Raw genomic sequence first — 27,595 nt, 5'->3', positions numbered from 1 at the left:
GCTGACGGCAGGAGCTCGGTAAACTTCGCCAGGGACGTCAGGATGTCAAAGACGTACCTGGCGAGGAGGACCATCTGGTTGGCAATCCTCATTTGCAGGCCTCCTGCAGAATAGACCTTTCGGCCCAGCAGGTCCATACGCTTCGCGTCCTTCGACTTGGGCGCGGAAGCCGGTTGACCGTGCCGCTCCCTGTCATTAACCGACTGGACTACCAGGGAGTCCGGGGTCGGATGCATATACAAGTATTCATAGCCCGTGGGAGGGACAGAGTACTTTCGCTCAACCCCACGGGCTGTAGGGGGCACGGATGCTGGTGTCTGCCAGATAGTGGTGGCGTTCTTCTGCACCGTCCGTACAAACGGAAGTGCAACTCTCACCGGCGTGTCGGCCTCGACCACATTGGTGATAGGGTCCTCGTCCTCGTGTACCTCCTCTATGGGCAAGGCCATTGCCGTCGCCACACGACGAAGGAGGTCCTGGTGAGCTCTTACGTCAATTGGCGGAGGCTCCTTAGTTGCTGCACCGGCCACCGCCTCATCAGGCGAGGACGAGGAGGACAACCCTTGGACGACCGGTTCGTCAGAGGGGTTCACCACCTGCCCGTCTGAGGGTGCGGGCTGCGTCTGGCCCTGGGATTCCGACGCCACAGCATCCGCCGCCTGTGGCGAAGGGGCCGGTCTGGAAATCGTCGCCTCTGGGGCTCTGCGCTCCGCCGTGGGGGGCCTAGGTGGAAAAGGCACCCCCTGGGCCTCGTACTGGCCCCATGGCACCCAAAAGCCCCACGGTTGTGCCCCTTGAGGATGGTCTCGTGGGGTGGGCGGCAGGAGTCCGTAGCCATGCGTGCCCGAAGTGACCGACTCAGGTCGAGAAGGCCAGGGCGGTGCCGAAGCGCTCGCAGAGTGCGCTGCCGAATGGGGCAGTCCGTCCCCGGGCGGCAGAGAAGCGCGAGGTTGCTCCGGCCAGTACCGGGAAGGAGACCTGGAGTAACGTCCGCCACGGTGCCGGGAGCTCGACCGGTGCCGGGAGCCCAACCGGTGCCGGGAGCTCGACCGGGATTGAGATCGACGGTGCCACGAACGTCCGCGCGAGTCACGGTGCCGGGAGCGGTGCCGGGACGGCGATCTCTGATGGCGCCGACGCGATGGCGACCTGGATCTCGTGCGGCGTCGGGAGTACGACCGGTACCGCGATGACGAGCGGTACCGGGACTGCGACCGGGGTTTTGATGGCGACCGGTACCGCGAAGGTGAGCGGTGCCGAGATCGCGAGCGCCTTGATGGAGACCTGCCGCGGGAACGAGACCGGGACCGGGAGCGACGTCCATGCTGCCTGTCCAGGGACGGTGGCCGGGTCATCCTGGCCGGCTTCCCCGCCGACACGACAGCCCGCACCGGCGGTGCCGGGGGCCGGAGGCCTGGTGCCTCTATCAGCTGGATCAGGTCTCTTGCGGAGGCGAATGTCTCCGGCGTTGATGGTAGCCGGGGCTCAACCGCGGACGGTACCGGGGAGCGTGGCGGTGCCGGACTCGACGGGCCTTGCGGCGCCGGAGTCAAGGGTCCGGTGCACGGTTTGTGCACTGGCACCGCAGGTGCCGCCGACTGCGCAACCTTTCTTGCAGAGTCCTCAGAGCGGGCCTGCGCTACTGCTTTCGACTGTCTGTGCTTCTTCTTCGGCGAAAGCGAGCGGTGCCGCGACTGCGCAGCCGCCTTCTGTATTGGCGGCGCCGCGGAGGTGGAGCGGCTCGGTGCCGCCGGTGCGCTCTGCACCGAGGCAGTTCGCGGTGCTGGCGCAGACGGTGACGGTGGTCGAAGCGACGCTTCCATTAAGATCTGCTTTAGACGGATGTCCCGCTCTTTTCGGGTCCGCGGTTTAAAAGTCAGGCAGATCGAACACTTGTCCGTTCTATGCCCTTCTCCCAGGCAACGGAGACAGGCGTCGTGCGGGTCTCCGATGGGCATAGGCTTCTGGCACGCCGCGCAGGGCTTAAAGCCCGGTGCCTTGGGCATGAGCCCGCACCGGGTGAGGTAAAAAGGGGAAACCCCCCTTTTTCACCTTATCTATACTAACCAACTATCTAAACTGTAAAACTAACTACAAAAACTAACTATACAGAAGAGATGTAAACGCTAGGGATCGTGGAGAACGAAGAGCACTCCACAGTTCCAACTGGCCGTCACGGGCGGTAAGAAGGAACTGAGGAGCGGACGGGCCGGCTGGGGTATATATTTAGCGCAATAGCGGCGTCACTCCAGGGGGCGCCCAGCCGGCCCTCCGGGGTTGCTAGGGAAAAAAGTTCCGAGATGCTGTGCACGCGCGGCGCACACACCTAACTGGAATGCATTGGAGCAATCACTCGAAGAAGAAAGATTTGTTTGTGGCAAGCTAGCTGAGAGCTAGCTGGCTGAAGCATCACAGACATAAGATTGAGGTTGAGATTGAGTGGGTTGAAGGAAACTATCAAAAGAATTTGCAAAGATTATATCAGATCCCCAGATGGAGGGACAGCCATTTATGGAACATGTTGGTAATATGGGTGTTTTGTTAGATTGACGACTGCTCCAGGATGCTTTGCTAGAAGCTATAGGCAAGAGTCTTGTATCTGGTGAGATGAATGGGACAGTTTCTTTCAGATGCAGGCAGACCTCACCACCGTTGTTCATGCTTCTGTCACCTTCAGCCTAGGCTACTCTAATGAGCTGAGATCACTTGGAAACTGAAGCTGGTGCAGAATGCAGCTGCCTGCTTATTGAGTGGAATTTCACACTAAGAGCACATAATGCTGGTGCTCTGGGATCTGCACTGGCAGCCTGTTGGTATCCAAATGGAGTTGAAAGGTTGGGTTTCACTTATAAAGTACTAAATAGTTTGGGACTTGGTTGCCCATTAGACCACCTCTCTCCCTAAACTGTACTGCTGCAATTGTGGTCAACAGAAGACCTTGATACAGAAGAAACTGGGCTGTCAACATGTTGTTCTCTGTGGAGCCTGATCTGCTCTGGATCATGCTTCTCATGTGGTCTGCCAGATCAGCTAGCTTTCCAGAGAAGCTATGTCACAGCTTGCCAGGAGCAAGGCATCTTGTACCATATGCCCTTTGCTAGACGAGTAACAGTTAGTTGAAATTAATCTAAAGAAATGGCCACCTGGGCTTTTAAACTTTCAATAAAAATGAAGAGTTTGTTGCATGCTTAAACTGAAGGTGAGGTCAAATTGTGAGCCCCTGACCTGGTCGTGAATGGTTTGGGTTAACACTGGGGAGCTGCTTCCTGCCCCAGCTTCCCCCCATGCTCCCTCTTAGCAGAAGCAGACAGGCAAGTCTGATTGCCTATTGCCTCCTCAGAGCTCTTCTAGCTGCTGAAGGACCAAGTCTTATTGGTTCTGCCAGTACCAGAGCCTGAGTGGCTTCTCTAGGCTGTGCTCAGAGGTCTGCACTCATGGCCCCTCTTTCCCAGATGATACTGTGCCTTTGGGCAGATTTGTCAGGGTGGTGATGCATCCAGCATGGGGGCAGGGAAGGCCTGGTATACCCCATCACATGCTACAAGGTCCATTTGTAGATGAGGTGGATGGAAAAAATGAGAGCAATGTAATTTATGCTTGTATTTGATATTGCGATTTTAATTTGTTATGGGGACACTCAGAGCTTTAAATGTGTGTCTGTTGGTATTAGAATTATAAATCAAAGTAAATTCATAAACATAATTGAATGTCTCTGTTTACATGAATGGGGATGGGGTCAGTGTTGGTGGTCCTAACACATTCCAACTTGGAAAATTATATTCTGCTAACCTAAAATCAGCCTGCAGTTTCATTTGGAGAAAGTCTTCGTTCTTTCTAAACTGGAAGCATTGTTTTTGTTGTGTGCTACTAATTATTGTATTTCAGTAGTGGATGAAATAATCCTTATACCCACAGTGTATAAAGTGCTTTGGGATCCTCCAAGATGAATGACTCTAGAGAAACATAAAATTATTATCATAAAAGTCGTCTACCATTTTGAAAGTTCTCACTTGCAGTTCATTTACAGATATTCGCTCTCTTTTAAAAGCTGGAGGTTATCCTAACACTGATCCTGTATTTCTTTGACTCAGAGAATCAAAGGCTGCTTCCACATCTCCTCTGTTCTAGTTCCCCCATCTACCCAGCTCAGCAGATGGTAAATTTGCAGGGCTCCCAGTTCCCTCTGCACTCTACTCTTTCTGATTCCCCATACAGGATCTTTGGGGAAAATATACAGCAGATAGTGAAAATGTGACATTGTTTGCACAGACAGAGATTCAAAGTTTCGACAGGGTTTGTCAGCTACCTAGGAACTGCTCTGACTGGCCAGTGCCCAGGAAGTCCCTGTCTAAGGCCCCAGTTCAGCGCATCACTTAAGCACATGGTTAAAGTTAAAATTATTTGCTAAATCAGAGCCTTAACTAGGAAGTACCTGCAGAGGCTCAAAACCTCCCATATCTGATCTAAAATTAAAATACTACTTAATGATTGAAAAGATGGGAGAAAAAAATCCAGGCTTGGTCTACACTTAAAAATTAGGTTGACATAGATACATCAGTCAGGGGTGTGAAAAAGCACCCCCGACCAACATAACTATAATGAACTAATCCTCAGTGTTGACACAGCTATGTTGATGGAAGAATACCATTGTTTAGGGAAGTGGTATTCCTACACCAACAGAAAATCCCCTTCAGTTGGTGGAGGCTGCATCTATGCTACAGGGTTATGCCGGCATAGCTATGGCTTTTAACTAGGCCAGTATAGTCTCCGTAGTGTAGTCGTACCCCAATTGGTTATCGGTAAAGTGTGGTTGAATGGAGAAGGGTGGTATTGTGGTAAGCCCTTTCTGATTCACCTGTCAAGATTTGTAACTCAAGAATTTAAATTTGTCTTGAAATAGATAAGCACTTTCTAGCTTATGCATGTCTCACCATGACCAATAAAATAACTGATCTATTTGAATGCTAATGATGTTGAAGAGGGTTGTTTGCCTAGAACTGGCCAAACCAGTCCTCCTCCATATATCTAGGTGTCACAGCTGAGACTTACAGGAGGATGCTAGAGGGAAACCTGTAGGTGCCATGTGGGAACAGAGGGCTAAACAATCTGGAGATAATTTGAAACATCATGGATTCCCAGACTTCATGTAATCATTATACATGATGATGGCCATACAGACAAACTGATTTAAAAACGAGCTTGAGAATGGAATGAGGTCCTTGGGAGTACAGTGGACAAACATTTAACAAAATGAATTAACACCTATTTTTAAGATTACTTTTCAGTTAATTATGTGACATAACCTGTGAATTTTGAATGTAATGTCTACATATCTTTAGCTCCTTTAATCTTCAAGGATCCTGAAGCTTTTTTTACAAGCTTTACAAATGATATATATGGGAATCAATTCACCTTCTACAGAAATGCAGCCGCCTCTGTGGTGGCATACAGCAGCAGTTTCAACAGCAAACACCACCACTAAGGTCTTGTCTACATAGGGAATTTAGTGTAAACTAGGGTGCGAATTTAAAGCACACTATCTATTTTGCTCCCCATGTAGACACTCTTATTTTGCACTAAAATGGTCTTTGTGCGCTTTAGCTTAATATACTTCCAAAGCCCTAGGATGTGAAGAATGACAGACTGCCATTGACAACTGAAACAGGAGTGGGAATTCAGGGAGGCAGAATGTAATTAACCAACGTGGAATTTGGCCAGGACACCAAGCCAAACACCCCCAGTCTTGTCAAGAACAAGATGTACAGAGAAAGCATATGTGTGCAAAAGGACACTGAAAACTGGATTCAACTTCCAAAGCTGTCAGATGCTCACCAGATAGATTGGAACTAAGTAGAAAGAAGTATGGCTATGTCTGTACAGCCTCGCAGTTTGCACGATGAGGGTGTGAATTGAAGCACACTCTAGTGTGTTCTCCTGTAACTTCTCCATATGGATGCTGCGGGCGTGAACTAACGACTTCACATTAACATAGTCCTCTTTAAACAGGATTAAATTAGTACAAACTAGGTACCTTTTAGATTGCACCCACAGCATCCACAGGGGAGTTATAGCACAGCACACAAGTGTGTGCTGCAATTCAGACCCCCCTAGTCAAAACTGTGGGGCCATGTAGACAAGCCCTGTGTCTCCTTGGCTTTAGTGTGCACAATTCCAAGCTAGAAACTTGAAAGCAGGTCTTGGGAGGAGACTGCCTGCCTGATCCAGTCTTGTCTCTGGATTTTCTCAGCTATTATATATAGGGAGTATGGCAAATTGCTGGCACTATTATGATGGGTCCCACACTTTCTCCTCTTGTGGGGGTTCAGGGCACCATTTCTCACTCCTAAACTGGGGTATCAACTGTCCCAGAAAAGGGGATTGGAGAGGGAGGGACCCAGGCCCACCCTCTACTCCAGGTCCCAGCCCAGGGGCCCCAGGGATAGTGGTAAACCATTTGAACTAGCGATTGCTTCCCCTGGGCTACTTCCCTCTCCGGCCCTTCAGCTTGTGGGGCTTCTTGCCCTCTCTCCACTTGGGCCAAGTTTCTCCCAACCCCTTGTGTCTGTAGAGTCCCTCTGCTCTGCACAAGCCAGGTTTTCCTTTACCTAGGGTCTTGGTCTTCTGGCCCACCACAGCACTTCTCCAAACTGCTCTCTGCTCCAACACCAAACCACTCTGCTTCAGCTCCTCCCCCTGTCTGATCGAAGCAGGGGGGGTTTTATCAGGTGACTGGCTTCAGGTGCTCTAATTGGCTTAACTGGTTTCAGGTGCTCTAATTAATCTGTAGCAGCCTCTCTTCCCTCTACAGGGAATAAGGCTCTCATCATCCTGGGGCTTACATATCTCTCATCTATCACTCTCCTGCTGCCCTCTGGCCATGCTATATCACAGGAGGCATAGGGAGGCATAGTGTTTTACAAAAATATAAGAAAAGTCTCTTCCCCAAGGAGTTTACAATCTAAATAAGATCTTATAATCTAGAAGGCTCTTGTAGCCAGAAATGCTAGCGTGTCTGACTTTCCAAGTGCCTATTGAACTCATCACCAGAAGGTTGGTTTGTTTTCTTATCAAACCTCTATTTCTGGAACACTTACTGCTGTCAGGTCTAAGAGGTTGAGTTGTCCTCTAAAGCAGAAGGTGTATTTATCTCCATTTCCCTTCCACCTTTCTTCACAGGCCAGTGGTAAAATCTTTGAAGGAAACTGGGCGGGTAGAGCCAGAGCTGTTTGAAGCAGTAACCATCTACTTCAGCGACATTGTCGGCTTCACCACGCTATGCCAATACAGCACCCCCATGGAAGTGGTGGACATGCTCAATGACATCTATAAGAACTTTGACCACATTCTTGACCATCACGATGTTTACAAGGTGAACAGAGCCTCACTTACACTTAAATTATAATCAAGGTACATAAAACATCACATACAGAGTAATTGGGAATAGAATTTGGTAACAAAGGCTCAAAACCAGTATGCTAAGTAAAGACAAATGAGAGAAGTACAGGCCAAGATTACGTCTCTCTAATGTGCTTCACATAGCTGTCTGTAAATGGTTTTTGATACCAAGTAGCAGAGCTGGCTCCAGGGTTTTTGCCACACCAAGCGGCAAAAAAAAAAAAGCCAAGATCGCAATCGGCGGCAGCTTCACCGCGCCACTTTCTTCTTCGGCTGCACTTCGGCGGCCGGTCCTTCCCTCCGAGAGGGACCGAGGGACCCTCTGCCAAATTGCCGCCAAAGAGCCTGACGTGCCACCCCTTCCCCTTGGCCGCCTCAAGCACCTGCTTGCTGGGCTGGTGCCTGGAGCCGGCCCCGCCAAGTAGTCACAGATTCATTACCTAGAATGCTGTGTATTGAGCACTTCACTACCAGAAAGATGTCATCTAATTGGAAGGAATTTGGCTACCCTTCACTTTCAAAGAAGAGATCAACAAGATGACTCTAACAGGCCTGTTCCATCTGCAATTTATATGTATCTTCCAGTAACTGGGAATGTTAACTGTTAATCATGTTTCCACAGGTGGAGACCATTGGTGATGCGTACATGGTGGTGAGTGGCTTACCAAAGAGAAACGGCAACCGCCATGCAGTGGACATCTCTATGATGGCACTGGATATCCTTAGTTTCATGGGGTCCTTTGAATTACAACATCTTCCAGGCCTGCCTGTTTGGATTCGCATTGGGATTCACTCTGGTATGGGGTCATGGCATCTGAACATGAATGACATAGCTATTCTATCTAGATCAAAAAGTAAACAATGATTAAAAGTGCTCACGCTTCATTGTTCATAAATCGATTCTCTGTGAGGACTATGGTATAGCATGACACACAACTGGCCAGAAGCACTGTCAGTCGCCTTCCTCGAAAGCATCAGGTATAAAAGACCATTGTTGGAGGAAGGGCAGTGGACTTAAATAGACCATTGGCTTGCTCCCATACCATTTAACAACCCCACCTCTGTGAGGTTGGTAGCTGAGCAAACCAACCTCTGTAGTTTCTTGTGAGATTGAGTTGGTGACATTATACCCACCCGAGTCCTTAGAGACCTTTCCTCCCCCACTGAAAAGCAGGTCTGTGTTAAATGCTTTTGAGGCGAATGTTCTCACCAGGCCCACTTGAGAATCAATTTTTGAATTACTTTATTAGAGTGGCATTGTGGATAATCCAAAGACCCCCAAGTACTTGGGGAAACTTTATCTTTTTATTTTTGCTTGTTTCAGTACTCTGTTGTTTATGTCCATCACCAGAGAAGGAATATAACAATTCAGTTATTTGGGAAGGCCCTAAAGACACCACCAGAAACTTCTTCATTATTAAGTTCATTCTTTCCATCCCCTGCTTCCAGAGCTGACACTTAGGAATTATGCTAATACTTCTGCATTTTTGTCTGTACAGAAATATATTCAAATAGTCTTTTAATATATTTAATACATTTAATATATTTTACAAGCTGAACAGAGACAGGCCTGGTCTACACTTAGATGTGAGACCTCCAGACACTGTCAAAGTGATGTAGATAGTGCTTTCAATCAGTGCTCACCTCAATGCCCCTGCTCTGCTACTAGAAGTGCCATCTTCCAGATGAAACCACTCACCCACCCCTGGACACTAACAGATAACTCCCATAGTTATGATGGCATCGTGCTAATTCCTAAGTTTTAGTTTCTTTCTGTCTGAGACCTCAAGGGCTTCTCGGAATCCCCATGGAATAACAGCCTCTCTGTCTTTCTCTTTCCCTGCCCTGTCCTCTGCTTTCAGGTCCATGTGCGGCTGGTGTGGTTGGGATTAAGATGCCTCGTTACTGTTTATTTGGAGACACGGTTAACACAGCTTCAAGGATGGAATCCACAGGTTTACGTAAGACTTGAAGCTTACCTCTCTGTGTAACCTGGCAGTAGGCTAGTTGTGCGCTCAAATCTAGAGTTCTTTCTCCAGCCAAGAACAACTTTATCATCAAAGCGTAGACATTTAAAGATAGAAGATCAAATTGTCCATTCGTCCACTCCACCCTGGAAAATGCAGGCCTATACCTAGTTCTTGCTTCCTAGTAGATGAAGGGGGTAGGTGCCTGGCTGGCTCAGTTCCTGTGGAACTGGTGGTTTTAATGCTGCTGAAATTTAATTTAATTGTATTTATTATATAATTGATTATGTTTGGGCACCTGGTGACTTGGATAGGCATCTCTATTATATTAAATATAAATGAATAAATATCCCACAGTCTAATAGTTTTGCAACTAGTAATGTTTCCTGGGAGCCAGCCTAAATTTTCTTCCCTTTGCTCAGTTTCTTCCCATTCCTTCCCCTTCTTGATATTTACCCCTCCCTCCACCCCCGGCAAATACTGTTATCACTTCTATCCTGAGGCTTTGGTTAGTCCAGCCATAATTATTTAATTGTTTTAGTCTTTCCTCATATATAATGTTATGTGATGCAGTAGTTATTTTTGGGTTCAACAATATATGGGTAGTTTTAATGTCACTTGCTCACAGAATGAGTCCTAAGACATCAGTGACAATTAGATACACCTCTGTCATAGCACAGGTTTGCACAGAAAATGAACATGTTCATGCATTGTTTCCGAATCAAACATTTGTTGCTTGTTTGTTTATTTTTAGCTTTACGGATTCATGTAAGTGGGTCTACTATCGCCATCCTGAAGAGGACAGACTGCCATTTCCAGTATAAAATGAGAGGAAAGACTTACCTAAAGGTAACATATACCATGCCTAAAAACACACAGGAATGAAACTTATCTAAAGGTATCATACACCTGAGATGTTCACCTGTCTTAGACAAACAGCAGGAGAGTAAGAGAGACGTATCTGTTGGTAACAGCCACAGGGTGATGCAGACACCGCTCTAGAATTAATATAGCCATTGAAAAAGTATTTGAGGCATAAGTCAAGGCAAAACAGATGTCCGGGAAGTACTGTAGGTAAAACATATCATTGGTAATAAAAATTTGGAGAGGATGCAGTGGTGAATGGGCCTGGTGGGAGAGACCTATTAATTTGCTCACCTTTGCTTTGTTACATTTATTTGTTTCAGTTTATAAAATCTGATAGGTGCCCATCCTATGCTCTGGGTGCCTGTTACATACAGTAAGCAAAGACAATACAACCATAATATAATACAGTATAACATAAAGCATATAAATCATACATTGTGCCTATCTAATCCCTAAATTGTGCTTCTCTCTTCTCTGACATATTAGGGCAAAGGAACTGAGATTACCTACTGGCTGACAGGGGTGAAGGACCAGCAGTATAATCTCCCAACACCTCCTTCTGTGTAAGATGTTCTTTATTTGTGGGAAGGGAGAAAAAAGCTCTCAGGCCTTGCACTTCAGCCTTCACCAAAAGTGCTGAAGTGCATTTCTCTCCACAAAATTGTTGGTATTCCTTGGGCTCACGTCAAGGACACAGCAGTGTATGTGCATATGAACACATGCAAATATACATAATAGCTGTCACAGGGCAAGGCCAGATGGCTATAGGAAAGTAGTGAGAAACAGGTATGTTAGCCCCAGGCTAAACAAATCCATGGTAACCAAATGGAAGTTGCTCCAGGTTAATCAAGTCACCTGGGGCAAATTAAGATCCTTCCAGAAAGCAGTGGAGACAGCTAGGTTGATTGGGACACCTGAAGCCAATCAGGGGCTGGTTGAAACTAGTTAAAAACCTCCCAGTTAGTTGGGTGGGTGTGCATGTCAGGAGCAGTGGGAGGAAGTTGTGTTATTGGAGAGACTGAGCAGTACACGCAATATCAGGCACAAGGAAAGAGGCCCTGAGGTAAGGGTGAAGTGGGGGCTGCTCTAGAGAAGTAGCCCAGGGATTTGTATGTGTCCTGTTTCTAAAAGGTCAGCTACTATAGCTGATACTATTAGGGTCCCTGGGCTGGAGCTTGGAGTAGAGGGTGCGCCAGGGCTCCCCCACCCCTTGATTAATCACTGAGACTGGGAGACAAACTGTGCAAGGGAGGATTGCTTCTCCTCACCTCTCTTGCTGGCTTATGATGAAAATGGCTCAGTAGGCTGTGACCCTTGCCTCTAGAGAGAGAAGGACTATGTGGAGGGTCACAGTGAGCTTCTGAGGCTAGTGAAATCCGCCAGGAAATGCGGGACCCATGGAGACAAGGACAGAGCTTTGTATGTGTATATGAACACATGCAAGTATACATAATAGCATTAGTTCTGGGATTGCTAATAGGCTTACATACTTTACTGGATCAGGGTCTTGGACGGGAGATATTCAAGGAAAACTCACCAGAAAGGGGTGTTGATTTAGTAGGTGCAGGTTCAGATTGGGGGAATAAAGAGCGGTGATACTCTCCCAAGCTTTACCCCCAGTCCAAGCTCCAATCACTTGTAACGCTAAAATGAGATGCCAATCACAACAAAATGTGCAGATTTTATTATGTAATTTCCCTTCTTTTTTCTTGTATGATTTGATCACTAGTGAAACAGTTAGTAACATTAACATTAAACTGTCATCACTAAGCTTCAGACTCTATACCAAAATGAGATGAACGAGAGCAGTTCACACCTCTTCGTTACCATTGTAGGTTGTCTGCAGACTCAGGCACCTCTTTGTTTATATTGGGTTCTCATTTTGAAGATTACCTTCACAGGCATAAGGTCTAGAGACATAATTTTTAAAAACTTCTAAACAAAACTTGAGTTTCTGGAGCATAAGAGAAGAGTTACCAGGTAAAAATGCTAGGTTGATGTCCTGGTTTAATCAGACCCAAGTAAGTAACAGTCTTCCTTTTGAATTAACATTGAGTCATTTTCCAAAGTAAAGGGGTGTAGTGACATTGAAGTGCTGCCTTTCAGAAGTGACATAAAACTGAGTTCCTGACCACTTGTGGTAATTTAAGATGTACTTTGCTCAATAGAAAGGGCATTAGTTCCAGCGACATGATCAAATTAAAGTCTGGCTGATTACATTTTTCCAAATAGTTTCAGTGAGATATGGAGTTCTTCTTCACTTCCTCTCCTATCTCGTTGTGTAGTGTTGCTGTGTACTATTTACACAGCTGTTGTGATCCACCTCAGAAGTGACTGTGTGTCAATACAGATTGAAGTAATTCCTTTACATACTGTATATGGTAGTTTGTAAAACACATTGGGCTCTTTTGGGGTGAAGGCACTAAATAAATGTAAAATACTATTTATTATTTTTATTGCAAAAGTTTTGAGAATTAGGTCATGTCCTATTCCACAAGTTCACTACTCCTCCCATTCATTCATATCTACCTGAAGCAGAAGGGACTGCCCTTCTCTCAGGGTAAGAGGTGATTTTTGTCAGGGTCTTTCCAGACCAGAGAGCATCTAGTTTTCTGGATAGTTTAAAATCCACTCTTGAGAGATTTGTTCTTCAAACATTCATCTGTGGGCTTAAGAAGTGATATTCCTGGCCTACTTTCTTCAGTACATTTCTTTTCTAACTATGCACTTTTTTTAACCTAAAGAAATTTTTAAAAAGAGCAATAGAGAGATTCGTCTTTAGAGTTTTGGCACTCCCTCTGAAGGTGTGTTTGAAGGTATCCCTCAGACCCTACCCATTGCTATCTGTCATGCTTATGTCTTCACTCTGTGATATGGCACCAATCTTATATATATATATGGGAATTTTTGAATTGTTCTACATGGGACATACCTGTGAAAATCGTACATGTCCCATGAATTTCTGGCAGAGTGGCAATTCTAAGAATACTACCACTATTTTGAGAGACACCTGCAGCTGAATATTACAGGTATTTGAAACTGGGTCTGGTCATAGAATCAGAGCCATAGTCCGTTTTAACTAGGTTTGTGAATCAAGTTCAGATTTTTCTCCTCTTCATTCCAAGTAACTTCACAGACAATACAGGTGGGAGATTGTGATGCTAACGCAAACTTCCTTGGCAGAGACATTAACCCATATTGTCAGAAACTGTCACAAGTAGACCCTGAATTGGATTTCTAAGTCCACTTAGAATCAGTTCCATCTCATTAGTATATGGAGGGCTTCTGGAAAGATGGCAAGATAGAATTGTCTAAAAATGGCTTGGGAACTGAGGGTCCATTACCTGTACTGCATGAGGGACTGAAATCTTTCCTCTCCTGCTATTTCCAGGGAGAATCAGCAGCGGTTGCAAGATGACTTAGCAGGGATGATAACAGAGTGTCTGGAGAAAAGGCAAACTGAAGGGGTCCCGGTGCATGAGCCTTCCCGAGTGGCCAGCTACCGAAAAGGCACCCTAGAGTACCTGCAGTTCGCCACCACAGAAAACTCCAGCACCTAGCTGTAAAACTGGATGTCTAGTGGTACATAAAAACCATGTACAGGCTCTGGAAGATACTACACAGAAGCTGGAGACTGGCACTCTCAGGGGGAAAAACAAGACTGTTCTGTCTTTGGGAAATGTCTCTACCACTTGGCTTTTTATCAGTGAATCAGATAGATCCTTTGCTGTGATGCCAAAATGTAGTTGCCTCCATGCTTGCTGCATTTTCCCAATCACCTGATTGCTTCACCCTGGCACATCCACCCTGATTTGGGGAAAGAGAAAATATCCATTTGAGACTGAAAGATATTGTCTAATATTTTTTAAATGTGATCAGCTGTTCAATGACCCATTTCCCAAAGTCTTCATAGAGTCTTACTTTATCAGGATTTTAAACTTAGTGTTTAACTTGTTTTTAACTCTGTTATTATACTAAACAGAGATTCTCCCTTAGCTCAAGTGGCAATGAACTATGTTTTTGGAGATAAATATTATGGGTTCCATCCTCGATGCCTTTCATGTACAGGTTAGCACAGACCTCATATGTGCAGCCACCAATGTATTATATGTACAGTCCCTGAATGCAGTTTTTATTAGATCTCTCCTCTCATGCATAATTGGGGTCATTAATTCCTGTATAAGTCCTTTGATTTAAGTAGTTACACCACAGATGAATCAGTTGGCATGTGTTATTGTGTGTCTCCTGTCAACATATTCCAGTCCTGTGCATTTCCTTGCCACATATATCATGGCAAATTCATATTCATTTACCCTCACTTAAAAATATGCACTCTGTTTCCAATTTGAGTTTGTCTAGCTTCAATTTCCAACCACTGGATCTTGTTATGTCTTTGTCTGCTAGATCAAAGTGCCCTCCACTATCAGAAATCTTCTCCCCTTCTGCTATTTCAATCCCAAATATCTCCTGCTTGTTTTAAAAAGAAACTGCAAGGCATTGCATTCCAAATGGCTTAGTGAGACATACTTCTGCCCCCACCTGGAGAAGATTTTGGTTGCACTTTTCACTTGCTCATTTGAAGTCATCTCACCAAATACAACCTACAGCTGTCTTTGATCAGAGTGAGAGCCTTGTGTTTTGGTTAATGAGCATCTACATTTCCTCTTATTGAGTTTGTACATCTGCACTTCCTGTTCATAACTGCATTGATTGTCTATATTCCCTTTCTGTTTGTGCATGTGCCTGCAATCCCACTGGCCATGTGCATCTCTGTATACATTCTGTGTGATGGCATATCTTCATGGACTGAAGATAGTCTGTGGTGGTGTTATGTAGCTCGAAACATATCTCAGCACAACTAACGTTAGAACACAATACCTTGCTATGGGTTTGATTAAAGTAAATGAGGAACAAATGAATATCCTGCACTCAAGGCAGCACTATAGGACCTTCACTTGGAGATGCTAGAAAATATAGGGAAACCAAAGGAAAGACTAAAATTTGAAATGTTTTCCTGACTAATAGAACTGCAATAACCTCTTTACCTTTCAACTAGACTAGCAACAAGGACAAAACAGTTTTGCACAAGGATGGTATAATTAGTAGTGCTGCATCCCTGCTACAGCACTGCAATGTGAGCTTTGGGCATGAGCCGAAGCCTTGGTGTGTGACTTGAATGAGACATCATCTGATATGAAAAAGCTACCACACAAACTACAGTGACAGCCTTTAAAAGAGTCCTAGTAAGAACGGCAATACTGGTTCAGACCAATGGTCCATCTAGTGCCCAGTGCCAGATGCTTCAGACCAGGGCTGGCTCCAGGTACCTGCTCAGCAAGCAGGTGCTTGGGGTGGCCAAGAGGAAGGGGCAGCACGTCAGGCTCTTCGGTGGCAATTCGGCAGCGGGTCCCTCAGTCCCTCTCGGAGGGAAGGACCTGCCGCCGAAGAAGAAAGCAGCACGGTGGAGCTGCCGCCGATCACACCTTTTTTTGTTTTTTTTCTTTCATCACTTGGGGCCGCAAAAACCCTGGAGCCGGCCCTGCTTCAGACGGAGTGACCAGAACAGGGCAATTTATAACGTGATCCATCTCCTGGCATTTCAGTGCCAGCTTCTAGCATTTAGGGACTCCCGGAGTATAGGGTTGCATCCCTGACCATTTTGACTAATAGCCATTGATGGACCTATCCTCCATGAACAACCTTTTTTTTTTTTTAAACCCAGTTATATTTTAGACTGTCACAACATCCCCTGGCAATGAGTTCCACAAGTTGACTTTAAACCTCCTACCTCTTAATTTCATGGGGTGACCTCTGGTTTGTGTGTTATGCAAAGGAATAAATAAAACTTCTTTATTCACATTCTCCACACCATTTATGATTTTATAGCCATCTATCTCATGCCCTTCAGTCATCTCTTTTCTAAGCTGAACATGGAAGCTGTTCCATACCCCTGATAATTTGTTGCCCTTCTCTGTACTTTTGCCACTTCTAATACATCTTTTTTTGAAATGGGGGCAATCAGAACTGCATGCAGTATTCAAGGTGTGGGCATACCATGAATCAACAGCTGCTTTAGAACATCAGGAGGAATACCCAAAATAGGACAAACAATCTACATGGCCTACAAGTAATCTGGATTACAGGGGGCAAAGGAGGGATGCTGCTGCTTTATCATCTCGCCTTCTGAGACATGAGCGTGTTGGACATATTTTTTCAGCAGCATAAGGAACTGGTCTTTCTTTGATGAAAAATGTGTGGTCTCAAGAATGGCCTCATTCTTGTAAAAAATACATAGTTTTATTGAGTGCTTTTCTGACAAACAGCCACTTTGTGATTCTTGAACACACCTAAAAAGAACAGGAACCTGGAAGCTATTGGTTAAAATGGCACCAGTTGGAACTAGGCACTATGGGCCACTGGATGAAGCAGCAAGTCAGAGGCATAACAGCATGACCCCCACAACATACAGGAAATTGCTGCTGTGATGAACCTGCCTCTGGCAGGAAGAGCAAGGATTTAGGAGTGGAAGACAAGCATCCATAGGGGAAGCTGAAGAGAGGCCAGCCCTGATCCCAGCCGTGGGAAGAATGGTATAGAGAAGGTGTTCTCAACCTTTTTCTTCCTGAGGCCCCTCAAATGCTATAAAAATTCCTTGGCCTGCCTGTGCCACAATTGTTTTTCTGCATATCCAGTAGCTTAAAAGCCAGAGCTGGCATTAGGGGATAGCAAGAAGGACAACTGCCTGGAGCCCCATGCCACAGGGGGCCCTGTGAAGTTTTGTTGCGCAGACTGTGGCATCAGCCCTGCACCGCGGGGCTCAGGCTTTGGCTTTCTGCCCTGGGCTCCAGCGATTCCAATGCCAGTCCTGCTCTCTGGTTTATTTTGATGGACCCCCTGAAACTTGCTCATGGACCCCAAAGGGGCACCAGACCCCAGATGGTGTAAACAATAGAGCATGGGGGGAAGCAGGGGAGACTAAAGACAGGTCATCTTGGTTCATTTCCCAGGTCAGAGGCTTCCCCTGTGCCCTTGGGCAAGTCAATTCACCCTGTACCCAGCTCCCACCTGTAAAATAGGAGTAGTTCCGGCCCCTGTGAGGATAAGGCCCTTGCTGAATGTCAGGGCTGAGGACCCCACCAGCACCTAGGTAGAGAGACATGATTGTGGGCAGGGGCTGGTGGGTGGGGCAGCCTTCGGGCTGTTGCCGCGCTGAGGGGCTTGTTTAGGTGGGCTCTGCGGGGCACAAGGGCAGCGAGCCAGGGGGTCAGCAGTGCCTGCCCAGCCCCAGTGTTTGGCGGGAAATGCTGGCGACATGGGCTCAGGAGCGTCCAGGAGCCGCTGCCACCCAAACCCTTTAATGTCTTGTCTAAATAGAACATGGATTTTTTATGAATTGGTTCACTATTCAATATGGATTGAAGTAGTTTGATAAATTTCACTCCACAATTTGGGTGCGGTTTATAGGGAGTATTCAATTGATTACTCTGTATTTGAAATTAGCGATTTAAGATCTCTGATTAGCTATGTCACTTAAATCAACTGGTATTGTTTTTGTTCCCTTTTTGGGTGACATAATTGTTTTTGACTAACTTTTGTACAAACAAAACTTAACTGGTATGCAGGGGCTGTGGAAAGCCATTTAAAGTGTGTGGGGGCCTTTTAGGCATTTTCCCTCATCCCCCAATAGCCTGATTCCCCTGGCCCATGAACCCCTATGCCAGCCCCTCCGAATATGACTGAGTGGCCTTGAGACCTGATGCATGGGGTTTTAGTACCACTTAAGTTTGGCCTGGCCGAAAAAGTGGTGAGGCTGGGGCCCTGGCTCCTCAGCTTATGCTTGTTTGTATGTTTGTGAAAATCATGCATGAAAGATTCAAAATGCAATACATAATTCACATAGGGTTTGAATGTTTCACTCAGAGCTAAGGCTGAATAGGTTGACTGCAAACCAGGTGGAGTGAGATAAGGACTGTATGGATCCCTTAAATGTACTTTTTCAGACTCTAGTAGTAGTGTTTGGGTTTTTTTTTTAAAGTATAATATTGTTTTTGGAAGTTAGCTGGATTCTGCTGAAACAAACTTAACTCTGTATTGAATGGAGATTTTTGTTGGGAATTTCCTTCATTTAAAAAAAAAATCAAAGAAAGAAAACAAACAGCAAAAGTTTAAATTGGGTTGGCTAATAAGGCCTGTGAGAGGAGAGCACTTTTCTGGCAGTTCTTGTGAGCATATCAAAGCTTGTCTCCCCTTCTGCAGATTGTAGTAAGTCATAGAAGGGGAGGGGTGAGTTGGGGATGGAGGAAGAGAATTATACCTGCTTGGAGTGTGAGAGTAGTGGATGACAGAGGGAGAGAGTCTTCTATTCACACCGAAAACTTTATGTACTTTAAAGATTTTTATATTTAGAAAATGTTAGTGTCTAGTTTTAAAATGTGGATTAAAAACCTCCAGCTTTCCCCATTCCATACCTACTTTTGATGTCCCTCTTTTTTGCTCCTAGATTCTACACACATGCCCGCACATACATGCACACCTTCTCCCCTTAATAATAAGATTGAACAGTTAATTAGCTCTTTTCATCTGTAGTTCAAAGCAGTTCTTCACAAAGCCTCTTGCCTTCCTCATTGCCCCTTGCCCACGTTTTGAGTCCAGGAGTACAGCTCTCCATGGCTCCCACAAATCCTACCCTTTCATGCTTTCCCCGGGTCTCCTGCCCTCAACCTTATCCATGCATCCCCTAGTTTAGGCTCAGGAAACCATTCAGTCAGCAGCAGGTCAGATTATACTTACAAACATTTAAAAATAAATTGAAAGCCTACTGTAATAGCCTCATAAAGACAGCTCTGTACCAGTGTGAGAATGGAGCCATAGATTACAAGAAGGGAGGGCATAAAGCAAAATAATGCATCTTGCCATTTTGATGCACCTCTGCACAGACTGTTTCTTCACCTTAGTCTAACTGATTGGGAGTCAGGATCAGGTTTTACTTCAACATGTTGATTTTTTTTTTAAGGCAAAACAGCAAACAGTTGGTTTGCTTCAAGGAAGAGAACATCTTGCAACATGCAAATCTTTAAATTACTAAATTAAAGTTTCTGTGTAAGAACAATAATTAACTTCTCTAGTTGTTCTTGGTTGCTTCCCATTTATTCACTAGGTTAAGGAGGAATAGAGTATTTGCTGTCCTCTCCTTCCAGTTTTCCATGTCCTCCTCTTTGTATCCCTGTTCTTATACGCTCCTAGTTAATGCCTGTCCTACCTACTGAAGCACAGAACACAGACCCCATCACACAAGCTCTTCATATTATAAATCTTTACATGTTGTCCACTAACTCTTTCTCTCCTCCATCCCTCAACCCCTTCCCCCCACCCCCAAACATTGAAAGCATCTACTCTTCAGCAAGGCCAATAAAATAAATATATACATTTGGAGTTTGTAGGCCAAGTCATTTTGGAGATATGATGAGTCAAAACAGTCTTGAGAAATTTCTCATCCCTGGGTAAAATGGTTCTGGGTTGTGACATTCAGGGTATTAGCTTTTTTGAGTAAGATGTGCTTTGGGGAGCAGGCTGGAAGTCAGACTTCTAATTGGAAGCTAGCTTCTACCTTAATGATAGAGATGCTAGTTCTGCTTGGTAATGGACCTGTTGCACCATCTGTTTTCAGGAGAATCTAGCTTGTACCGCTGTTTATTAACTTTTGTTCTCTCCCACTTCGTTACCCTTCACTGCTACACACTACACCCTGACTGCTACATGGTCAGTTTTTGTGAACTCAGCTTGCAGCAGGGTGGATAAAAATCAATGATTTAAAAAAAAATTTTTTTAATTTAAATTGGATTTTTTTGATAAAAAGGTTTTTTCCCTCAAAAAGCAATCTAAAGATATTTTTAATTAAGATATATTATAGCTCAAAGATATCTCATCATGGAATAGGGATTATAAATTCTAATTCTATAGTATGAGACAATATATTCATGTAATGGTTAAGAAAAGTTTTGTAAATGAGTTCCAATAGTTCATGGATTAGGGACCCAATCTTATAGGGTTCCAGGGGCTTTTGTATAGATTATTTAGGTTAATCTTTCTATCTACCCAATGGGACTCAGTGCTCAAACTAGAAGATACCATCAGTGATCCTTAGTTTTGCAGTTCCAAACTGGATTTGTGTCTCCAGAGATAACATGCTTGTTAACAGCAAAAATGTTTTAAAATAAATAATATGTAGAGATGAGAAATAACAGACCTCAACCCTATCGTCCCTCTGCAAATTTGTGTACACAGAGTCAATCCCTTACCTCTCTCTAAAAGTGCAAAGTTTCAAAAAGTTCAATGAACAGAAGATTGTTGAGGGTGTAATGGATCTGGACAAGGAGAAAAGTCTGGAGATAAATGTGAGAAGGGAGGATCCAAGCAGTAGAAATAAAAGTGAAACTATTTGAGCAGAATATTCCAGAAGTCTTGAGGTCTTTCTGAATGTAGCCTTCACTGATTTGAGATCTACCATGCCATTCTCTCACTAGAAGGGAAAACCTATAATGGCAGCCGGCCGTAAAAAAGACCCAGTTTGGGGATATTTTAATGAACTTCCTCTAACTGTGGGTAAGACAGGCATGCGTGCAAAATGCAACCAGTGCAATAAAGAAATGCAAGGCCTGATCGCCTGAATGAAACAACATCATGAGAAGTGTTCCTTCTCAGAAGGAAGCTGCGTTGAAGATGTCTGAACATGCAGGATCTTCAGGTTGGTAAACTTTTTTTATTTCATACTTCTTTCTTAAGGACTCCCTGTCTTTCTTTTGGACTATTCTTGAATTCTCATGTTTGAGCAAAAAATATAGTTGTTATTCTATGGTTCTATCATTTTAGATGCAATTGTGATAAAAAAGTAAATAGCTGAAATAGGCAGATCTTCCTTTTACAATTTCACCTTTAAAGTAGTACTGAATGTCAGTGAATGCAATGAGTAATGCTAAATGAGCAGTCTGATAATAATTAAATAACTGCATTGTCTAATTTTGTTTAGGAGAATCCATCCTCAACATACAGGATTCTGAAGACTATCCACCTTCAAGATCACGATTATTTTCTATAGTTTCGGAATTATCTGCCAATGATAGCGTTTCAGTCACATAGACTGTGGCTATGTGACATACATTATCACCTATAGCAAAAAGAAAATAAAAAATCTCCATCATCCAGAAACAATCATAGATAAGTTTTGTAATAAGAACCAGCAGATTACAAAAAGAGGAAATTGATGAAAAAAATTGCCTGATTTGTTTATACAACAAACTCTCCTTTCCGTATGATTGAGAACCCCACACTTCATTAACACCAGGATACAATCCACCCAAGAGAGCAGATGTCGCAGGCAAATTGCTGGATAAAGCGTATGAAAAAGAAATTGAGCAGTGTGCAAAAGGTCTAGAGTCTTGAAGGGTGGAGCAATGTCCACAATGATCCTGTGGTATATGCTTGTGTGACAACAGAAGAAGGGAATGTCTTCCTTAAAGAAACAACTAATACATCAGGAAATGTACACACAGCAGAATACTTACAAGAAGTAGCAGTAAGAGCTATAACAAACTGTGGGGAAAAATTCAACTGTCTAGTACGCAGCTTGGTCACAGACAATGCTGCAAATGTATCCAAGATGAGAAGAAATTATTTAGAAGAGAGTGAAAAGAGTCCCAACCTAATAATATATGGTTGCAGTGCTCATTTGATGCACCTCCTAACCAAAGACTTCAGTGTTCCATAAATAAAGGCTAATGTTGAAATTGCAAAATATTTCCGTAACAACCACTTTTCAGCAGCTACTCTGAAAAAAGTGAGAGGAACCAAGCTAACTCTCTCACAAGACGTGTGATGGAACTCAGTAGTGGACTGTTTTGAGTACTATATCAAGAACTGGCCTAAACTGATGACAGTTTATGAACAAAATTGTGAAAAAAATAGATGGCACTGTCACAGCCAAAGTTCTCAACATTGGGCTTAAGAGAAATGTTGAACACATGCTGAGTACCCTGAAGCTTATTTCTGTAGCCTTGAACAAAATGCAGGGAAATATCTGTTTTATTGCTGATGCTGTTGAAATTTGGAAGGAACTGAGTGAGATCTTAAAAAGAGAAATATGCAATGACAGAGTTAAATTACAAGCATTAAGAAAACGAATGGGACAAGCACTATCTCCAGTTCATTTTCTTGCAGATATTCTCAATACTCAAACCTTAACTGCTGAAGAAGAGGAGTTGGCTATGACATGGACACTAAGCAATCATCCCTCCATAATGCCAACTATAATAAACTTCGTCATAGGTTTATTCCCCACTTTGAACTTTAGCGTTCACAAGATGGGGACCTGCATGGACTCCTCTAAACTAAAATCCTACTTTAGATCTGGTTCTCGCTGCCACCAGTCAAGTTTTAAGTGTCTGACACACTCCCTGTTCCCCCAAAACTTTCCCTGGGGAACACAGATTCAAACTTGAATCTCAACACAAAGGGAAACAAACCATTTCCCTCCTCCCCTCTCCTAGTGCTTAGGAGAGATACCTGATTCAAACTCCTTGAATCTCAACACAAAGGGAAACAAACCATTTCCCTCCTCCCCTCTCCTAGTGCTTAGGAGAGATACCTGATTCAAACTCCTTGAATCTCAACACAAAGGGAAACAAACCATTTCCCTCCTCTCCTCTCCTAGTGCTTAGGAGAGATACCTGATTCAAACTCCTTGAATCAACCAAAGAGGGATTCACCTTTCCCCCTCCCCTTCCCCTGAAAATCCAAACAAGGGAAGAAATCAATCAAGTTCTAAAAAGAAAAGATTTTATTAAAGAAAGGAAAAAAAAGTACACTCTCTCTGTATTACCAGGATGCAAAAATACAGGGTCTAACTTATAAAAACTGGAGAGACTTCCCCTCCCTCCTCCTCAGCATAATCAAAGTAACAGCAAACAGAAATAAAGAATTCCTTCAGCAAACACACAATTGCAAATATAGAAAGCAACTCAAAAGACTAATCTGCCTTTTTAACTAATACTCACTATACTGGATAGTAGGAAATACTCCAGGAGAACTTGGAGACATGTCTGGCCTCTCTTAGATCCAAAGAGAGCACACACACTCAAACAAAGAACACAGACAAAGCCTTCCCTCCACAGAGATTTGAAATTATCCTGTCCCTTGATTGGTCCTCTGGTCAGGTGTTCATCAGGTTACTGAGCTTGTTAACCCTTTCCAGGTAAAAGAGACCTTAACCCTGATCTGTTTATTTATGACACATGGACACTAAGCAATCATCCCTCCATAATGCCAACTATAATAAACTTCAGAGCTAAGCATGAACCATTCAAGAAATATGTTTGCTGATGATGTTTTAAAGAAAGTCACACCAGTGAACTGGTGGAAGTCACTTAAGCACTTGGATTCAGAGACTGTAGTGATAATTTCACTTTTAACAGCAGTAGCTGCTTCTGCCGGTGTAGAAAGAATATTTTGTTCCTTTGGACTAATTCATTCCAAATTGAAAAAATGTTTGGGACCTGAAAAAGCAGGAAAGCTTGTTTTTCTTTTCCAGATTATGAACAAACAGGAAAATGAAGGTGAAGATGACTGAGTTACTGGGGAAGCCAATATTTTAAATCTCATGTTAACCTGACTGACATAGTCGATTTGATTTTTTTGTTAAATATTTAACTATTTTAGTTGAAAACAATTTTAACAAAAACAAACCTGATTTTAAAAAACTTGAATGTTTAACTAAATTCAAAAATTGATATGCTTATTTTGTTAAAATATTATGTTTGCTCTTGAAGGAAAAACATCCAGAATACATAACATTGTTGGTTTAATTAAATAAAACAATGTAAATGTCTGTTTGGTGGTGATCTCCTCCTAATACAGCATGGCAAGAAAATCCTCCAAATATTAATGATTAACCTGTTGAACTGAACATAAGAATGGCCATGCTGGGTCAGACCAAAGGTCCATCCAGCCCAGTATCCTGTCTGCCAACAGTGGCCAATGCCAGGTGCCCCAGAGGGAGTGAACAGAACAGGTAATGATCAAGTGATCTCTCTCCTGCCATCCATCTCCACCCTCTGACAAACAGGCTAGGGACACCATTCCTTACCCATCCTGGCTAATAGCCATTAATGGACTTAACCTCCATGAATTTATCTAGTTCACTTTTAAACCCTGTTATAGTCCTAGCCTTCACAACCTCCTTAGGCAAGGAGTTCCACAGGTTGACTGTGCACTGTGTGAAGAAGAACTTTCTTTTATTTGTTTTAAACCTGCTGCCCATTAATTTTGTTTGGTGGCCCCTAATTCTTATATTATGGGAACAAGTAAATAACTTTTCCTTATTCACTTTCTCCACACCACTCATGAATTTACATACCTCTATCATATCCCCCCTTAGTCTACTCTTTTCCAAGATGAAAAGTCCTAGCCTCTTTAATCTCTCGTCATATGGGACCCGTTCCAACCCCTAATCATTTTAGTTGCCCTTCTCTGAACCTTTTCTAATGCCAGTATATCTTTTTTTGAGATGAGGAGACCACATCTGGACGTAGTATTCAAGATGTGGGTATACCATGGATTTATATAGGGGCAATAAGATATTCTCCATCTTATTCTCTATCCCTTTTTTAATAATTCCTAACATCCTGTTTGCTTTTTTGACTGCCGCTGCACACTGTGTGGACATCTTCAGAGAACTATCCACGATGACTCCAAGATGTCTTTCCTGATTAGTTGTAGCTAAATTAGCCCCCATCATATTGTATGTAAAGTTGGGGTTATTTTTTCCAGTGTGCATTATTTTACATTTACCCACATTAAATTTCATTTGCCATTTTGTTGCCCAATCACTTAGTTTTGTGAGATCTTTTTGAAGTTCCTCACAGTCTGCTTTAAGCAGTTTAGTATCATCTTCAAACTTTGCCATCTTACTGTTTACCCCGTTCTCCAGATCATTTATGAATAAGTTGAATAGGATTGGTCCTAGGACTGACCCTTGGGGAATACCACTAGTTATCCCTCTCCATTCTGAAAATTTACCATTTATTCCTACCCTTTGCTCCCTGTCTTTTAACCAGTTCTCAATCCATGAAAGGACCTTCTCTTTTATCCCATGACAACTTAATTTACCTAAGAGCCTTTGGTGAGGGACCTTGTCAAAGGCTTTCTGGAAATCTAAGTTCACTATGTCCATTGGATCCACCTTGTCCACATGTTTGTTGACCCCTTCAAAGAACCCTAATAGATTAGTAAGACACGATTTCCCTTTACAGAAACCATGTTTACTTTTGCCCAACAATTTATGTTCATCTCTGTGTCTGAGAATTTTATTCTTTACTATTGTTTCAACTAATTTGCCCGGTACTAACGTTAGACTTACTGGTCTGTAATTGCTGGGCTCACCTCTAGAGCCCTTTTTAAATATTAGCTAATGTAACACCATCTTCCAGTCATTGGGTACCGAAGCCGATTTAAAGGACAGGTTACAAACCTTAGTTGTTAGTTCCACAATTCTACATTTGAGTTCTTTCAGAACTCTTGGGTGAATGCCATCTGGTCCCGGTGACTTATTACTATTAAGTTTATCGATTAATTCCAAAAACTCCTCTAATGACACTTCAATCTGTGACAATTCCTCAGATTTGTCACCTACAAAGGACGGCTCTGGTTTGGGAATCTCCTTAACATCCTCGGTCATGAAGACTGAAGCAAATAATTCATTTAGTTTCTCTGCAATGACTTTATTGTCTTTAAGGTCTCCTTTTTTATCTCGATTGTTCAGGAGCCCCACTGGTTGTTTAGCAAGCTTCCTGCTTCTGATGTCCTTAAAAAAAACATTTTGTTATTACCTTTTTGAGTTTTTGGCTAGCTGTTCTTCAAACTCCTTTTTGGCTTTTCTTATTACACTTATTACACTTACTTAATTAGGCAGTGTTTATGTTCCTTTCTATATACCTCACTAGGATTTGACTTCCACTTTTTAAAAGATGCCTTTTTATCTCTCACTGCTTCTTTTACATGGTTGTTAAGCCACGCTGGCTCTTTTTTAGTTCTTTTACTGTGTTTTTTAATTTGGGGCATACATTTAAGTTGGGCCTCTATTATGGTGTCTTTGAAAAGTGTCCATGCAGCTTGCAGGGATTTCACTCTAGTCACTGTACCTTTTAATTTCTGTTTAACTAACCTCCTCATTTTTGCATAATTCCCATTTCTGAAATTAAATGCCATAGTGTTGGGCTGCTGAGGTATTCTTCCCACCACAGGAATGTTAAATGTTATTATATTATGGTCACTATTTCCAAGCGGTCCTGTTATAGTTACCTCTTGGACCAGATCCTATGCGCCACTCAGGACTAAATCAAGAATTGCCTCTCCCCTTGTGGGTTCCAGTAACAGCTGCTCCAAGAAGCAGGCATCTAAAGTATCGAGAAATTTTGTCTCTGCATTTCATCCTGAGGTGACATGCACCTAGTCAATATGGGGATAATTGAAATCCCCCAATATTATTGTGTTCTTTATTTGATAGCCTCTCTAATCTCCCTTAGCATTTCATAATCACTATCACTGTCCTGGTCAGGTGGTCGATAATAGATCCCTACTGTTATATTCTTATTAGAGCATTGAATTACTATCCATAGAGATTCTATGGAACATATGGATTCATTTAAGATTTTTACTTCATTTGATTCTACATTTTCTTTCACATATAGTGCCGCTCCCCCCTACACGACCTGTTCTGTCCTTCCAATATATTTTGTACCCTCACTCCACCGGGTTTCTGTGGTGCCTATTATATCAATATCCTCCTTTAACACAAGGCACTCTAGTTCACCCATCTTATTATTTAGACTTATTATTTAGGTCCTCTTTCAGTGTGGGAGGACTGCATGAGCTCAGAGAACATTTAATTGCGAGTGCGTTTTTTTTGCCTTCTAATCTTCGCTAGCCTCTGGGAAGGAGAAGATAGTGTGAGCATCGAAACATTTGCAGCTGGTGGAGGGAAAAAAAGGGAGAGTGGTAGTTAAAAAGACACATTTTAGAGAACAATGGATAGACTCTTTCATGGTAAACCTTGCTATTAACATTACATACCACATGTGCTTTCGGTACAAGGTCACATTTTGCCTCTTATTGAGGGTATGCCCGTTTGGTGTGAGAGATCACTCACGCAGGGCCAGGCAACAGAATTTGGCTTGTAGGCAGCCATGGTAAGACACAGTCTTTTGGCTTCTTTAACCTTCATAACATGTGGGAATGGTTTCAAACAGCAACACCCTCTTTCCCATACCAAGGAGCCATTGGGTTGGCCATTTAAAATGGGTTGGCAATTTAAAAGG

At 43.4% G+C, this 27,595-nt stretch overlaps 1 protein-coding gene across 1 annotated transcript in view; it reads left to right on the top strand.

The window, feature by feature from the left end:
• Positions 1–14,899, top strand: part of LOC123345927 (heat-stable enterotoxin receptor-like) — a 71,248-nt gene extending 56,349 nt beyond the window's left edge. Inside the window, exons 23-28 of the mRNA XM_044983019.1 lie at positions 7,177–7,369; positions 8,018–8,192; positions 9,258–9,356; positions 10,117–10,211; positions 10,716–10,792; positions 13,621–14,899. Of these exons, the coding sequence (XP_044838954.1) occupies positions 7,177–7,369; positions 8,018–8,192; positions 9,258–9,356; positions 10,117–10,211; positions 10,716–10,792; positions 13,621–13,789 (808 nt within the window). The 3' untranslated portion in view covers positions 13,790–14,899. The remainder of the gene's footprint in view (positions 1–7,176; positions 7,370–8,017; positions 8,193–9,257; positions 9,357–10,116; positions 10,212–10,715; positions 10,793–13,620) is intronic.
• Positions 14,900–27,595: the final 12,696 nt, after the last annotated feature.

The sequence above is a fragment of the Mauremys mutica genome, chromosome 1, assembly GCF_020497125.1.
Source record: "Mauremys mutica isolate MM-2020 ecotype Southern chromosome 1, ASM2049712v1, whole genome shotgun sequence".
NCBI lineage: Eukaryota > Metazoa > Chordata > Testudines > Geoemydidae > Mauremys > Mauremys mutica.
Note: the sequence above shows the minus strand (reverse complement) of the source record. Positions and strands in the feature narration are given on the sequence as shown.